This window comes from Lissotriton helveticus, chromosome 2_1, assembly GCF_964261635.1.
Source record: "Lissotriton helveticus chromosome 2_1, aLisHel1.1, whole genome shotgun sequence".
Classification (NCBI taxonomy): domain Eukaryota; kingdom Metazoa; phylum Chordata; class Amphibia; order Caudata; family Salamandridae; genus Lissotriton; species Lissotriton helveticus.
In genome coordinates, this window is record NC_136059.1 from 1,383,498,372 (window position 1) to 1,383,516,109 (window position 17,738).

At 44.7% G+C, this 17,738-nt stretch overlaps 1 protein-coding gene across 2 annotated transcripts in view; it reads left to right on the plus strand.

The window, feature by feature from the left end:
- TDRD7 (tudor domain containing 7) overlaps positions 1-17,738 on the plus strand; it is a 1,293,444-nt gene that overhangs the window by 208,866 nt on the left and 1,066,840 nt on the right. For both annotated transcript variants that reach the window (XM_078676318.1, XM_078676319.1), the window contains exon 3: positions 11,766-11,907. In XM_078676318.1, the coding sequence (XP_078532444.1) occupies positions 11,766-11,907 (142 nt within the window). The remainder of the gene's footprint in view (positions 1-11,765; positions 11,908-17,738) is intronic.

Genomic DNA, 17,738 nt, shown 5'->3' on the forward strand with positions numbered 1-17,738 from the left:
TGTTACACAATTTAGGAGTTGAAGGTAGACACACTTATGATAGTATGGACAGTATACCTGTTGGTGGAGCTGATGGTGAACCTGCGGATGTTTTTGAAATGTCTATGACTGTTAGAACAATATTTTGGTCCAAGAATTAATGTTGTTTTAGAACGACATAGATTCTTTACTCGTGTCCAAGGTTCTCGTGAACGTGTTGGGACATATGTTGCAGCTTTGAAAACTCTTTCACGTACATGTGATTTTGGAGATTTATCTGAATCTCTTGTTAGAGATCAACTTGTTCGATGCACGAACAGTTCTAGGGTTCAAGAGAAGTTATTATCCAAAAATCCCACATTGAAAGAAGCTGTAGCTATTGTAGAGGGTATGGAAAACACCTCTACATGGGTCAAAGAAATAAGAAAAAATAAAGAAGATGAAAGTCACACTGTTAGTGATAATAAAAAGAAAGTTCCTGACTCTGTACATATGTTAGAAGAAGATGAACTGTTTGGTGAGTGTCATGGAGAAGTTGCTAAAGTCAGTGTTGGTTCTAAGAGCAAACCTATCCAAAAGACATTTTCCCAGAAAAGCACCTTTTGAAAATCGCTCTTCTTCTTCTTCTAAAGAGTCTAATTTCTCTAAAGAACGTGATTCTCGTCAACAACGTCCCATAAGTAACCAAAAAATGCGCTGTTTTAGGTGTGGGAGTTTTTCTCACACTTCTAATTTTCCTCATTGTTTTGCAAAAGACAGCATTTGTAATAACTGTGGTATCAAAGGACACTATGCACGCGTATGTAGGTCTGGAAAAAAGAGGGAAACCAGTGAACCAGTGAGTAGTAGGTTTAGAAAATGTTCCAACTGTTACCTTCTGATATCTCTCCTTTTATTTATACTTAGTCAAAAATAGAGATTTTAGGATACACTGTAGCCAACATTTCTTTCAGAGGTAAGAGTATTTCTGGCAAGGTTTATGTTGCTGTCAGAGGTGACAATCTTCTTGGATGGCGACATCAACATGATTTAGGTATCATTCTTAATCCTGGAGCTGAAGATCCAAAAAAACAGGTCATGCTAATGGAAGATTTTCTTTCTAGTTCTCTTTCCACTCAAGTAGATTTTGTGTGTGAGTCTGACAAATATTTTTCTGATTATCCGAAAGTCTTTTCTGATACTTTGGGGTGTTTAAAAGGTTTTGAACACAGAATTATCCTTAAGAAATCTGCCAAACCATGTGTGCACAAGGTGAGGAAAGTACCTAACTTGATGCTTGAACCACTTAAGCATGAGATTGAAAGATTGTTGAATTTAGGTGTGATTGAAGAGATTGAATCGTCTGAATGGAAGTCCCAGTGGTTTTAGCACCCAAGGATGGTGGGAAGTCGATTTAGGATGTGTGTGGATCTGCGCGGATTGAATGAGTGGATCTGGGTAGATCGACAACCATTACCCAATATAGCTGAGAGTATTAGTATTTTGAAAGGTGCAAAGATATTCAGTGTACTTGATCTCTCTTCAGCTTACCACCAAATTGTATTACATAAGGATTGCAGGCATTTAACATCTTTTTTTACGCCTTTGGGTGCTTATCAATTTCTAAGAATGCCATTTGGTTTAGCTTCGGCTGCTGCTTGTTTTCAAAGAGTGATGAAGATGGTTCTGGGCAGTCTTTCCAATGTAATGTTCTTTCAAGACGATATTTTGATTCATGGTGTGGATGAGTGTGAGCATGACAGTGTTAAGATCTGTCTTAGACAAGTTAAATGAGAGTGGACTTACAGTGAAGAAAGAAAAGTGTCGTATTGGTTTAGAATCAGTCACATATTTGGGACATGTTATTTCTGGGAGTGGAATTCAACCCAAATTGGAGTTAGCTGAGCGCATTGTTAAGGCACCGACTCCTGTGGATAAAGACCAAGTCAGTCATTTTTAGGAATGGCGGAATTTTATTCCAAGTTTGTTAAGGGTTTTGCCAGTCTTGTTGAGCCCATTAGGTCTCTTTTAAAGAAGGGTGTACATTTTTCTTGGTCTGGTGATTGCGAGAAAGCTTTTGAATTGGTTAAAAAGGAGATAGGTAAAATGCCAACTCTGGGTCATTTTGACTCCAAACTCAAACCCTTCTTGACAACTGATGCCAGCCTTAAGGGTTTAGGTGCTGTACTTTCCCAAATTGTGAATGGTGAAGAAGTTGTTGTTGCTTTCGCTTCAAGAGCCTTAAAGGAAGCTGAGCATAATTATTCTTGTATCGAGAGAGAAGCGTTGGCAGTATTTTGGTCTATATTTCACTTTAAATTTTACTTGTGGGGGATCCCGTTTGTGGTTAAATCTGATCATCGTCCTCTGGTTCAAATTTTCTCATGTCATCAAAGTGATCATATGACACCTAGGTTGAAAAGATGGAGTGAAGGTTTGCAAGAGTTGAATTTTATTGTACAGTATATTCCAGGATTGAACAATAAACCTGCTGATTGCTTATCACGTCCTCCCATTGAAAGAGATTGTGTTACAGATGGTGTTGCTACTTGTATACATTGGGTTTTATAGTCTAGCATTTCCAAGGAGGAATGGTCACAGAATGTTGGTGATGACGTCGTTTTTCAATTGCTGAGGAATGTCATCAGGAATGGTTGGCCAAATTATGATGCTCTTGAGGGTGTGTTGAAGCCTTTTTGGACAGTGAGGGATGATTTGACTTTCTTCCAAGACAATTTGATGAGGGGTGACAGAGTTGTGCCTCCAGATGATTTAAGAGAGAGAGAGTTGTTAATCTCGCTCATGAAGGGCATTTGGGTAGAAATCTCACGAAGGCTCGCATTAGGGAGAGGTACTGGTGGCCTGGTATGGATCGCATGGTGGAAACTGTTGTCACAGACTGTCATTTGTGTGCAGTCAATGACAAGTCACGTACCACCAGTCAGTCTCCATTGTCACCTGTTGAGGTTCCTGTTGCTGTATGGACAAAGTTAGGCTTGGACATTGCAGGTCCGTTTGAGCTTATGCCCTCACATGAGAGATTTGTTGTATTATTGGTGGATTACACTTCTAAATGGGTGGTATCCAAATGCATGAGTGTTGTTAATTCTAGAACTGTGATTGAATTCTTGAAAGATGTGTTTGTGTCGGAGGGAGTTCCAAAGTTTTTGCTCACTGATAACGGGGTACAATTCATCTCCAGTGAGATGGATGGTTTCTTGAAAAGCCTGGGTATTATTCACCAGAAAACAGCTCTTTACTCTCCTCAAGCAAATGGCCTCACAGAGAGAATGAATAGGGTCATGAAGAGTTGCGCACAGAGGGCTTTGGAAGCCAAGGTTTCGTTTAGCAGTGTTTTGAGGGAGACGTGGGGGGCACACCGCACGACTCCCAATGCTGTCATGCAGAGGTCTCCTTTTGAGGCTTTGAGGGGTAGATTAGCTTGTACTAAGCTCAATCCTACTTGGCTTCCGGAGAAGGTTGGTGAAGACAGCGTTGAAAGAGAAGTGAGAAGGAGAGAAGTGTTGACAAATTATCAGCAGAAATATAAACAACATTATGATGCTAAAATGGTTGTCAAACTTAAAAAATGGAACGTGGGTGACCGTCTTCTTGTGAAAAAACCGAAGTTTGGTCACAAAGGTGTTTCGAACTTCACTGGTCCTTTCACCATTGTTTCCATTAGAAAAAATGTTGTCACTTTAGACAATAGTTGCACTTGGAATATGTCTAAACTAGCCAAATGCAATGATGTCAGGAATCATTTCAATGATAGTTCCAGACTCTCCAGCAACCCTAATATTTCTCCTTCTACTAGTTGCCAGAGAAATACTCCTAGGAGGTCTTTGCAGCTTCCCAGGAAGTTCAATGATTGTGATGTGTTAATGCATTCTGTTGTTATATGTTCTTCCCCTATTTGATATATTTTTTACCTTCTTTTCAAACTTTATTATTATTCTTTTATTATGTATGGGGGATGTGTTATGTTGCTGTATCTTTCAGAGTGTCCTGGTTGATTACATCATTAATGGAATGATTACATTCCAATTGTTGAAGATTCAGTTTGCTGTAACTTCTGCTTGTTGATGGTTGTACATTGTTATGTTATGTTATAACAAATTTCTTAAGCGCACTGACACCAGAGGTTTCCTGGCGCTGATTGGATTGGGGAGAAGGGGAGGAAACAGGGGAACAGCGAATTTAGTGGGGAAAAAGTGTGGTTTTTAGGGATTTCCTAAAAGAAAAGAGGGAACAAGATGACTTGAGTGCGAGAGGGAGGGAGTTCCACAGCTTAGGGGCTAAGCAGGAAAAGCTGCGGCCACCTGATCTTGCGAGTTTGAAACGGGGGACGACAAGGAGCAAGAGATGGGTAGACCTCAGGGTGCGAGGAGGACAATAAGGAGTGATGAGGGAACCCCTGAAGACATTAAAGCTCCTTCTACAACTTATCTGTTTTCTGAGCTTTTATCAATAACATTGGACAGTGTGAAAAGGTTTCTAAGTGGTGAATTTTTGAAAGTGAAGTATTTTTAATAAAAAAATGTAGTTACCTTATTATGAAGACCTGGGTCTTAAAATAAAGTACAAACAAAGTATAATTTTATAAAAATGTATCTGGCTCTCCTGCTTGAGTCCTGTGTCCATTATTGATCATGTGAGTGCAATAAATGTCTTAAACTCCTCTGTGTTAGGCCTAAGGCTGCTCTCCCACACTACCACTAATAGAGCACTTTGGGTTTTGCATTGAGCCTGTACACATTTGGGGAACCCCTGAACACACTGCACGGTATTACCACCTAGTGATATCATATACAGTTAGTATTTCAGAGGGGTACAAAATACAAGAAGCTCCTCCACCGTGTTTGGGAAATAAGTTAGTGGGTCAGCCACAGTAAGGAACTTGTGATTCTAGCAATGAAACAACTCAAAACAATGCTTTTAGGAAAGCACAGGCAGCTGTTTGATATGCTGTGTTCGATCATGGTAAATGAGCAATACTGGAAGGAGTTGGGCCATATTATTGAACACAAGCTGACTATATTTTTAAATGTTTTCTGTACTGTGCATGCATAACTAACAGTGTGTTTCTCAATCAGAAAATGATTAAGATCCATAAAACCTCCTGTTAATATTGTTTTAAATATAGATTTACTAATAGCCAGCAAGGTCATTAACAAGTTTTGCACACCAGCTTACAAATGGGCAATGTCTCTTGGGAAACTGAATGCAACAAATATTGCCATTTTAGGTGAGTATCATATCCAAGAGAGACTCTAAAGACAGCCACTTATCTGTGACAAGTCTAAGTAACCAACATAAGGAGACTGCTTTTATTGAGTTGTCTGCGAAATGCAGGACTTTGGCCACTGCATTTCTATTCTGCATACCAGAAAACTACATATATGGGATAATCAGCATTTCCACAACTTGGGAGAAACGTTTATGTCTTCATCACATCAATGTCCTAAATGTTGCCTTCTACAGTTTCAGCTTTCTTTACTCCTGAAGAAATGTAATACTGGACTCTAATCTTTATTCTCAGTCGCAGGCATTTTCTCTGAAACTATAAAAAGGAAAATAGCTCTATGCATATTCAAGATCCCAGGTACCAATGCACAGTTTGTTAAAAAGAAAAACTGAGATTAGAGTACTGGTGGTGAGAGGAGAGGTCTGGGGTGGGAGCCTTACAGCGTAGAGTATCAAGCCTAGTCGCAGAAGAACCAAGAAGGCGTGTAGCCATAATTCCATGCTTATCTCTTTAGAGTACTCCCTACCTGAAGCCCTAGAAGGGACCGCCAGACAGTTTTTGCATTTCTTAATGAAGTCAGAGTCCAAAGACAGGTGACACAGATGTTGTTTAATCATCCCAGACAGTCTTTCCCCAACAAGAAGGCTAGGAATCATAGATAAGCTTATCCGAACCAGATTCCTCAGCCTTTGTGCTGGATGACACCCTGCATGGAAAAAGGATAATAACTTGGATAAAAAAATTTTAAAAAGAGGATTCTGCTGGAGTTAGACGCTTAGATACCGAGCTCCGGACTGTCAAAATCCTACCATAATCCTAGCCAACGCGGGGCTCCTTTACCCTGTACTTACCTACCAAGTCGCCCTTCTCCCATGAGCAGCCCATCTGAGTCCTGCACTGCCCGTGTCCCACCAGAGACATTAACGTAGCAGTGAGACAGGAATGCGAGTCAGAGCTTGGAGGCCTGCTTCACTCCTCCACGGGGTGGGCCTGCCAACTTCTGAGCCCCATCGACTTACAGCCCAGAGTCCCCCTTGCCCCTTCCTGCCCCACTGTGGCTGCTCTGCGGCTGACTGAAGGCGACAACAGGAAACATCAGAGTAGTGTTGGAAAAGGCAGCAGGACCTGGCTGTTGTTGGTTGGGAGATCTCCCAGACGGGTGGCAGGAGGACACAGAGGAGGTGCGCTGGCCCCCGAGTTGGCGAGAGGAGGGAGGGTGAAGGTCACCTGACACTGAGAGATGTGGTTCCTCTGGATGAGGCGTTCTGTTATCTGCAGCCTGCCATCTTAGTGAGAGACTGAGCGAGTGGTCCTGTGCGTCAACCCTGATCCTTCTGTACTGGAGGACACAATAGGGACCAGAGGAGACTTGGTGTGACGTAGAGCGATTGCGGCCTTGGAGAACATGTGACGCAACCTGTGAGTGGGGCCGATTGGGGGCCGGCGTGTTCGTGCACTTGGCACTGGGCCTCCCCTGCTCAAAGTGAAGACGGTAGACGCTAGGCTGGTTCTCCGGCGGCGTACTCGTGCCACCCCTCCCCTCACTGGTGCTGGCACAGAGGGTGGAGTGGCCGCACCCTGGAGCCTGTTGAATGCCACACAATGTGCCTTATGGTGTGACCTCTGGATATAGCTGTACGGTAAACTGAATACAGAAACGCTTCAAAGACTTATCAGACCGCCTGCGGTTCCCTGTGGGGTGGATCAGCTTGAGACACTGGTGGTGGCCTGAGAAGGCGGGGCTGCTCCTGGGGGGCTGACTAAGGGGTTTGATCCCGACCTGCAAGTCATAGAAACTGGTTCTGTGGTGACTTCTTGGGGCCCATTAAGGCTAAAAACTAGAACCCTAAACCCTCCAGCTAAGTGCGCCTAGACCAATATGCTAGAGTGGTTAACCCCTCCCTCCCTGGCCGAATCTGTGCCGCAGCCCCCGTCTAACAATGCTAGACAATACAGTGGCAACGCTCCGGAAAGAGGTTACAGAAACCTGTGCTGCCGCTAAAGTGTCATGTAGAGATTGGAGGATGCAGAAAATCGGGCTCGCAGGAAGCAGAAAATCGGGCTCGCAGGAACAATCTTCGTTTTATGGGATTTCCCAAAGGAGTTGAGGACTCTGACATTGTGCAGTTCCTGGATGATATGCTCCACCTCATCATTCTCCTTAGACACGTTTTCCTCATGCTTTGCTTTCTGGGAGGTAAACTTGTACCAGGGGGCTCCCCCTAGGACTGCGAGTGCACATTTTCTAAACTTTCGTGACCGAGATATGATTCTCACAGAGGGGCACAAACTGGGAGAGGTGCAATATGACAACACAGAAATCCCAATTTTCCCAGATAACCCCAGGAAGGTACAGAGGCAGAGCCACACCTTTGATGAGGTGAAGGCAAGAGTGCAAGGCCTCTACCTCCAATACATGCTCATGTTCCCGGCCAAGTTAAAAGTCCTGTTTCAGGGAAAATCCCTCTTTTTCCTAACACCTGAGGAGGCATGGACTTGGCTGGAAGAACGGCCTCAAAAATGCAGGGAAGAGAGGCACGTCTGACGTCCTTATACAATAGAGGGAACCCGACCCAAGACTAAGCAACGATACAAGAGACTAGACTTGTGGCGACCCCTCTGCGGAGTCGGGCTCTCTGGTGATACAATAGACCTCTTCGGACTCAGAAGAACAACAACAACCTGACACCGGGTGAGATATTAACACCGAAACGGAGGACGCCCCCTCGCATGAATCAATAGGGGGAGGACATGAAACTGAGACTACGCACCCATTGGCGGATGCCATCACTGCCTTAGAAAGAGACCCTGAAGAGACTTCAGAGGGCATGCCTACTGCACTTCCTTCGGCAGGACCATGAAATACTCCTTATCTGGAGCGAGTTGGCGGCTTTTCAGGTTCACTTCCATCGGATGCTGGCCTGCTGAGTGCGGCAACAAACCCTTTTGGTCATCCCTACCGGATCACTTTTCAGGGATAGTGCAAACGTTGTCCCAGTTGTGGGGGGAGTGAGGTTTGGTTCCTGGATTGGGTGGTGGACTACAGGCCTCTCAAACTCCCTGACGAGTAGTTTTCACATTTTGTGATAAGGGGTTTCTCCCTTGAGGATTCTTGTGGGTTGGCGCGGGGATGATTCTGGAAGCCGCTGGGAATTTTTTTCTTATTAAGTTTGTAGGAATGTACCTTTGTTATACCAACAAATGCCTACACTGGTCACTGAACGTGATCCAGTTAGAGGAACAAACCCAAACAGTCTACCCATGTCTACATGGGCTGCCTCTTAACCCCGGACGGGAACCCACATCGCCCTCCTCCTTTCTGCTTCGGAACAATGGTTAGGGGACCCAAGGGGAATCCTTTCCTAACAGCCTAACATGATGACTGCTGGGAAGGCAGAGTAAGGGGCGTTTTCAGTTTTGTCCTGGAACATGAATGGCCTTGGCGAGAAGTCAAACGGGGTCTAACTTCCCAGTCTATAGAGTGAATTAAACCCTCCATAGTACTCATACGGGAAATCCATCTCAAGGGATCACAGTGTACATTCCCGTGCGCATAAGTCACACTCGCAAACGCAGGATACATATCCGGGTTCAGAGGAGTGCCTATCCTGATCAGAAAGAACCCTCCCTTTGAGGTAACCAAATCATGGGTTGAACCGCTGGGTCGATATGCTGCTGTGAATGGGCTCTGGGGACGCAAGAATATTAGGTTAATCAGTGTCTATGCACCTCTGGTACCCACCCTCGAAAAAGTTGCTGCTATCCTACTAGAAGCAGAGTCCTCTCCCCATATAATCAGTGAGGACATTAACAAAGTCATTGCGCCAGACTTGGACAGGTCAAGCTTGGCGTGTTCCTATGTTCGTACCACCCCATTGGCTGCCTTCATGAACACGCTAAGGCTTTCAGACTTATGGAGGAAACTACAACTCATTGATAGGAGCTACTCCTATTTTTCAGGAGTGCACAAAGTCTTTTCCAGCTTAGATTATGCACTGTCCCTGGCAGGAGAAGCATACGAATACCTACGCACTGAAAACCTCGCTAGGGATCTCTCAGATCACTCGCCCTTGTTGGTGAGGCTGAGCAAGGGAGGTGAGAGCAAGACAGGCTGGAAATTGAATGCCTGGGACCTAAGGGACAGAGAGGTGGCGATTGGACTTGCGGTTGATACAAACCTCTATTTTATGGAGTATGCAAACTCCGTCACCTCCAAAATATTACTTTGGGAAGCATACAAAACAGTCCTCCAGGACAGACCACAGAACCTAGTCTCACAAAAGGAAAGAAGAGCCTCTAACTCTATAGAACAGCTGGAAAACCGACTGTTAACACTTGAGAAATCCCTGGGACACTCTCCATAGATTATACGTTGCTGGAGACCAAGCGGGCAGATTACTTGCCTGGCTGGAGATGAAAGAATTAGAGGCCCGATAGGTACACTACACAGTCCTGCCAACAGAGAGACTGCAGAATCGAATAGTGAAACTGCTGACGCCTTCGCCAGCTGCTACACAGATCTATACATGGATAGCAAGCTGCAACCCACATCTTCAATAGCGTCTTATCTAGACCAAATAGCAGTCCCCGTTCTAGACAACAATGCTCGAATATTTTTGACCCCCTCTCCACCTTCAGCTTAAACATACAACAGTGGAATTTAAATACCTGGGGATTTTACTGACACTACTGAGCGAAATATATTTTAAATGCAACCTGGGTAGGACCATGAACACCTGATGTGGTGAAATGGAGAGGCCTACCTCTCACACTACTCGGGAAGGCCGCTGTGTTTAAAATGGTGTCCCTGCCCAAGCGTTACAAAGGAAGGGAGGTACCCTACTAAAAGACTGGGTAAGATCTAGAGAAACAAATGTCCCAAGGTTTTAAGTACAGTTATGTAAGTGCAGTTTAGCAAAAAACATGTATATGGAAACAAAATATTCTATAACGACAAGAACTACAATTTCATTGTGTCAGCCAACACTTGAATAATACACGAGCATCCAGAGATTTGATATATCAAAAAATAGGTATAATTTATTTGTACACACCATTTAAAAAAATTTATTATTAAAACCATAATAGATTTCATTACAGAAAACAGAAGTCGACGCAGCGTTTCGGTGATATTTGATTGATAGTTCACCTTCTTCAGGACAGTTTTCTCACTGTATTCATGAAGATTTTACAGTGGTTCTGTGGAGAACTCCTTTGTGATGGCGGAATCACTCACATTGGATATCAATTGTCATCTTTTCACTTTGTGAGGACTTTGGATGTAGCCACCGTGTCTTTATCTTTAAAAATATATACTGGACATATGCTAAAAAGCGCTACTATTCAAGGAGCCTGATGGGGTCTGCTGGTCAGTCGCGACTAGATATCACCAATCCTCGGGACGCCTCAAGGATTTTTAAATGTCAGCTTGATTGTCTGGTTATTTTATTTATCCAGTCACAATATATCGATTTTTTTTTATTTTTTATCTTCTTTGTGTCTTTTTGTTGCTTCCTCTTGAGTAGGCCTTTTCAATAAATTCCGGCCTCCCTGCATCCATCCAAAGTCCCGATTTCCTCTGAACTCTGCCTTGAGGCGTCCCGAGTAGAAGCCAATTGGGATCTTACCTGGGGTGGCTAAACCCTCTATTATTTAACCCTCCCATGGGAGGGGGCATTGACCTATCCCTGATTGGAAAGGTCCCCCCATCTTTAACCCCTTGCATGCTTCGGACGGCCCCTGGCCGTCCGACATCACGGTGGGTGTGCGCGGTGGACAGCAGGGGGCCGTCTGAATCCCGCCCACTATTCAAATCGCCCTCACAACGCGAAAACTTGCGCCGCATACAAGGGGTTAGGATTGCGGGGACAAAGTTGTGCTTTACCTTGCTTCCCCCCCCACCTTTGGAGTGTGTTGGGGTTGGCAGAGGTGGGCACACCTCCTACCTTTTTTAGTTTTCCTGCCAGTTTTCCCACCCAAAGTAGGGGTGTAAATCATTAATGATGGCCAGTAACTCTGAACTTCAAGCAGCTCGCTTAAGTTATAGAATCGTGAAGTGAGCCTGGTTCACCTCATTTACATTACTTTTGAAGAGACCAACAGTACTCTGTGTAAAGCTCGGATCCAACTTCTAGAAGTACCTGATAACGTAGATCCCACCAGCAGAATGGCTAAGGCCAGAGCTATCAGTTAGATTTCTAATTTTACATTGCAAGGCTGTTTCCCATTCTTTACTGGCACACTTCCTCCATGGTCTATTTCGTGAAAACTCAAAACTAAGATGGATAAGAGTTGGGTCTTGAAGAGCCTGGGACTTTTGTGCATTGTACTTGTGATTTGGCTGCAAACATTCTGTAATTTTGAGGGTAAGGAAAGCTTTTTAGGAGGTGCTCTGCCTTTTTTTCCTGAGTAATGTTGAGGTATTTTGAGTTTTAGAATGTATAGAACGTAGGTGACTAGATAATGCTAAAGAGTGTTTTTTTAACCATCTTGATGTTGTAAATGGACTCCTAATTATACACTTTCTTTATCTTCCCCTGAAACACCTTTTGGGGATCAGATATTTTGCTATGCAATGGTGTGCAAGGAGACTGAACAAATTGCGAAGTTTGTGGCACGTCAGAGGAGTTCAAAAAAGAGAACCGGAGGTCAAGTGAATTGCCAGATGAGACTAAAGAGCACGTCTCCTTTCGCACTAGTAGGTAAGGCTTAATTTTGAGACACTCGTGCCGACAAAATATTTTTTCTTTCCTTTCTCCTTACCTCTAAATGTGCATTCTTACTATTTTTATACAGAAGTGTAGATTTTTTAAAGAACTGTCATAGATTTAATTTTTTGTTAAATTGTGGTTACCATTCTTCAATGGATATACGTGGATGTATTTTAAATAGGAGGGCCGGGTTCTATGAAAGATATTTTCCACGTTGACCCATAAAATGTGAACAGTATAATCCCAAGGAACATTTACTACATCAGGTTGTAATAGTGCTCAAATATAGAACAATCTAAATACTTTTCTGTTTTGTTAATTTTATGGAAAGTGATTCATATTTCCACATATTGAACATGAAGAATCATCTTCCTACTCATGTGATAACATTCTTTTCAATGACTGTTTTGAGCAGCAAGTGGATGTGTAATGCGAATTATGCACATAGAAACATGTGGAGACTAGTGGGTCTTAATGAGTAGTGAACTGCAGTTCTCTGTTTAAACTTGGCCTTCTATTTTAAAATAAAAAGGCAGAATGGGAAAAAGTAGCGATCATCAACAACTATAAGCGTTCAGCAAACTAATTCTTTAGTGCTCAGGTGATTTGGAGCCCCATTCACATCAGGAGTTCTTGTACTCTTGTGAGGAAGAGATGGAAAGTAGAAAGACAGTTTTAATTGGGATTATTGACCGTGAGTGTTGGATGGAGGACATTATCATATCATATCTCCCAATACGGTTTGCATTTTTAGGATAACTAAAGAATGGGTGCTCTGCTTCCAACTCTTGTACCTGAAAGATATCCATTTAGGAAGAGGTGGTTTATTTGGTCACATTTATTCATTTGAAAACTCACTTTGTTTAAGTCAATATGTTTTTACTCTGGCAGAATCGACAAAGCTTGGGTTACCAACCTATGTGTTTTTTTTTGTTAACTATTTTATTGAATTTTAAGGCACATAATCGCAAACTTCAAATAACCCCCCTCCCCCCAAATGAGCATACATCATGCAAAATGGCAACAATTCAATGTACGAACCCCTCTCTGTAGTATACACTGCCGTTTAGCCAACAACCCGGCAGTGGGCAGGCGGCTGTCTTCGCAAACTTCTAGACCTTAGCAACCCAAAATTGTGGATATCTAACCTGCAGCCTCAGCGGTCTCTAAAGCTCCCCCCCCCGGTACCTCAGCAGGGCATCCAATGCCGCCATACCTTCCCCAGCCCTGCGTGACCCCTCCAGTGTTAGTTCACAACCATACTCTTCAGAGCTGAGGGTTCATCCAGTGTCATCGCAGTGTACCGCCTCAACCCTACCATTACGTGTGCCCTCCGAGTCATCTTCAGTGCCCCTGCCGCTTAAATATGCCTGGTACAATCCCCCAAAGTTCCTCGGGCGGCTAGTGGGAGGCAGTAGCTCACTATAGTGTTCAGACTGAGTGCAGCAGTATAACATGTCATTTGCCCAGCATTTAACCGTGGGTACTGGTCCTCTCATCCAGTATAGGGCCACCACCCGCTTGGAAATAAGCAACCCCATGTCTACCAGCCTACGGACAGCACAAGGCAGCCTCCTAGAGTGGCCCAACAGCGCCAGCGTGGGATCCGGGACCAACTCTATCTCCACTATTCTACTCAGCTCCGTGAATATGGAATCCCAATATGCTCTGACTCCCAGGCACTGCCATGCCATATGCAGGAAATCCGCCTCCGGCGCACGGCACCTCTCACAGTCAGCCGACTGTCGTAGGCCGTACCGGTGCAGTCGCTCAGGGGTGTAATATACTCTATTAATGAACTTGAAGTGCACCAATCTGTGCCTACCATTTAAAGATATCCGTTTGATGCTTATACAGCAGTAGCGCCACATTTCGTCATCAATTGTGATCTGCAGGTCTCTTTGCCATGCCAACCTTGCCGCCGAGTACTGATGCTCTCTATGTGACATCGATATTTTGTAAAGATTGGTCAGCAATTTACGAGGAGCCTCGGTCTTCACTATATATGTGAGTTCAGGGACCTCAGGAGGCTCTGCTAGGTCATCCCCTAACTGCTCCCGAAGAGCTCTGCATACTCTATGATATTGAAAGCCTAACAGCAAGGAGACCCCCCCCACCCTCCGCAACCTGATCCCATGTTTTAACATTTTCTTCCTGAAAGAGGTCGCCCGCGAGCCTGAGTTTCAGCTGATGCAAGGCCTCCATCACTCCCTTGTCTCTGCAAGGGGAGAGCCACTGTGCCCATTCCACCGGCATTGCTGGGGAGTAAAGTAGTGCCCCATCCTGTTGTTGCAGGAGGGAATGCCATGCATGATTGGTGGCTGTGATCGAGCCTATTATCCCAGTCCTGCGGTCTGCTGGTCTGAAGATTGTAGCCGGCAGGGATAGCGGGTCCGCAAATAACCTCTCCATACGAACATGGGGAATAAGCGCATCGCCGTGCACCCAAGTGTGTAAGTGCGACGCCTGAGCGACTCTGTAGTAGAGCTCCAAGTCTGGGGCACCAAGACCACCCATGCTATATGGGAGCGTGAGGATTCTCCAGCGTATCCTTGGCTGCTTGCCCGCCCAGGCTAGCTTGGTTATGAGTTGTGTCAATCTTTGGAAAAAGACTCTGGCAATACCTTTGGGGGTTGGCAAACAAGAACAGCCTTCTGGGGAGCACTACCATCTTCATAATTGAGATGCGACCCAGGAGCGAAAGCGGGAGCCTGCACCAGGCCTCAACATCATCTTCTAGCTTGCTGAAAGCTACCCCGTAGTTTTCTCTGAACACTATCTCGTGATCGGTGTGCAACCGAATCCCCAAGTATCTGATCAATTCAGTGGTCCACAAAAGCGGGAACTCCATGTCAAATTTCTACGTTACCGGTGTGAGGGGGAAAACCAGCGACTTAGCCCTGTTAACCCTTAGACCAGATAGGGCACCATAGCGCACCACTTCCCTGAGCATCGACGATAGATTATTTTCCGGGTCACGAACATAGAGCAAGGTGTTGTCTGCATACATAGAGACAACTATCCTGTATGCAGGGAAGCTTATACCCTCGTTAGCATGGTATTCCCGCAACGCACACGCCAGCGGCTCTGCCACCAGTGCATAAAGCAGAGGGGCCAGTGGGCCTCCCTGTCTGGTCCCCCTATTGATGGGGAAGGAATCGGTTACCAAATCTCCGAGATGTATCCTAGCCTGCGGTTTGTTGTATAGTTTCAAGTTTCAAGTTTATTTTATTATGATTTGGAATTCCGAAGAGTTCCACATAAAATAAAAAATAAAACATCATTTCATACAAGTCAATGTGCAAAAAAAAGAAAAATCAAAAATTACAACTTAAATATTGTTAAAATACATCCACTTAAAAGTAAGAAATCTCTTTTCTTCCTTAGTCTTGTCACTACAATAATCGACATAATTCAAGTGGGGTGCGCTTACGGCCAATAACAATCATCTTCCAGTTAGAACACACTATTGGCTATCACCCTGGGTTAACGCACTAAACTACGTTTAGAAGGCACATCATCCAATAAACACATATCAATAAAAAAACAATTAAAAACTATCTTTTAGGGAGATGATCATGGAATAGTATTAGCAGCAAATATTTTATAAAGTGCTTAATAAAAGTGCCGATGCAATAAGTAAAGTGCTAATGCATTAAATACCAACTTCCAGGACACCTTTTACCAATAACTGAATAGCAGCAATGTATCTAAGGAGATGGACGTGGTAAATTATTTGTCATACGGTGTTGCTAGTACTCAATAAGATTTTTTTTTTTAAAAGAGTATAAAACTAGCGACCAGTAATTTTGATAAAGTACTTGAAAAAGTGCTAGTGTGTGGGATATTCTCTTCAAGGCATTTTTAGGTCTCGCCTACGACGAACGCGCTGAAAGCGCGTTCTCGCAAGCGAGAACAATAGTAGTCGTCTCAGCAGTCTGAGACCGACGAAGTGAGACAAGACCTGGCCGCGCGCAGCGTTTCTCCATAGGATAACATTGTGTGCGCGGCCAGGTCTTGTCTCCACGGCATGCGAATGCAGACCGGATCGCGTCGCGCGCCTCTCTGGAATGCAGGGGGAGTCTGCAGAGGCGCGCGGCGCTGATGAACAGGCAAGAGGCGCGTGTGGAATCCGAGTCTGCCAGGCTGCACGCGCTTTGCTGCCCGGCATTTACTTTCGCTGTTCTTGTTTCCTGAGTAGTTGCTTGTTTTACTTTCTGCAACCTCTCGTCGTGTTTTCATTTGAATATTTAATTCTTGCATAATTAACTGTGGTAAATGCCATCCACGGCCCTGCACTCCACATTTCAGCACTCATAACTTTACTTTTATTTCCTCAGCAAAATGCCATGTTCCATTTCCATTCATAAAGGGGGTGGTGATGGACAGAGTATCTGAATAAGCAGAACACTCCTACCCAGTCAAAAGATCAGGGCTTGATCCATCACCGTTTTTTAGCTCACTGCACCATCCCAGCTCAGAACCTGGCTACATGCAAATTAGTCTGACCCTGGCCCAGTGCATCATGGGAACAGGGCAGACCAAACTACCAAGCCAATTCTTTACTGGAAAGGAAACAAGCTTCCGGGGACCGGTTTCTGGCATTACAGCCGTCTTCGGCCCGGCTTGCTTGAATCCTGAGGTGCAGTGAGCAAGGGACTCACATCTGAGCATACCCTTCCACACTTGTGGTGGCCAAAACGATTCATAAAGGGGGTGGTGATGGACAGAGTATCTGAATTAAGCAGAACACTCCTACCCAGTCAAAAGATCAGGGCTTGATCCATCACCGTTTTTTAGCTCACTGCACCATCCCAGCTCAGAACCTGGCTACATGCAAATTAGTCTGACCCTGGCCCAGTGCATCATGGGAACAGGGCAGACCAAACTACCAAGCCAATTCTTTACTGGAAAGGAAACAAGCTTCCGGGGACCGGTTTCTGGCATTACAGCCGTCTTCGGCCCGGCTTGCTTGAATTCTGATGGTGCAGTGAGCAAGGGACTCACATCTGAGCATACCCTTCCACACTTGTGGTGGCCAAAACGATTCATAAAGGGGGTGGTGATGGACAGAGTATCTGAATTAAGCAGAGCACTCCTACCCAGTCAAAAGATCAGGGCTTGATCCATCACCGTTTTTTAGCTCACTGCACCATCCCAGCTCAGAACCTGGCTACATGCAAATTAGTCTGACCCTGGCCCAGTGCATCATGGGAACAGGGCAGACCAAACTACCAAGCCAATCTCTGTCCATCACCACCCCCTTTTTGAAATTATTTTAGCCACCATGAGTGTGGAAGGGTATGCTCAGACATGAGTCCCTTGCTCACTGCACCATCAGGATTCAAGCAAGCCGGGCCGAAGACTGCTGTAATGCCAGAAACCGGTCCCCGGAAGCTTGTTTCCTTTCCAGTGAAGAATTGGCTTGGTAGTTTGGTCTGCCCGGTTCCCATGATGCACTAGGCCAGGGACAGACTAATTTGCATATAGCCAAGTTCTGAACTGGGATGGTGCAGTGAGCTAAAAAACGGTGATGGATCAAGCCCTGATCTGTTGACTGGGTAGGAGTGTTCTGATTAACTCAGATACTCTGTCCATCACCACCCCCTTTTTGAAATTATGTTCCATTTCCAGGCACCTTTGATCAGCACGGTAGCAGTGAGCACGGCGCAGATTAATCGGTTTGTCAGTGGAAATACACGTACAGCGCTCCGATACCTTTGAGTTGATTTGGCACTAAAAGAAACATTTCTGTGTTGGGTAAATCACAGCTTGTGATGCTAGGCAATTCTTGATCGCGCTCATGCCAGGAGTCTTCCACA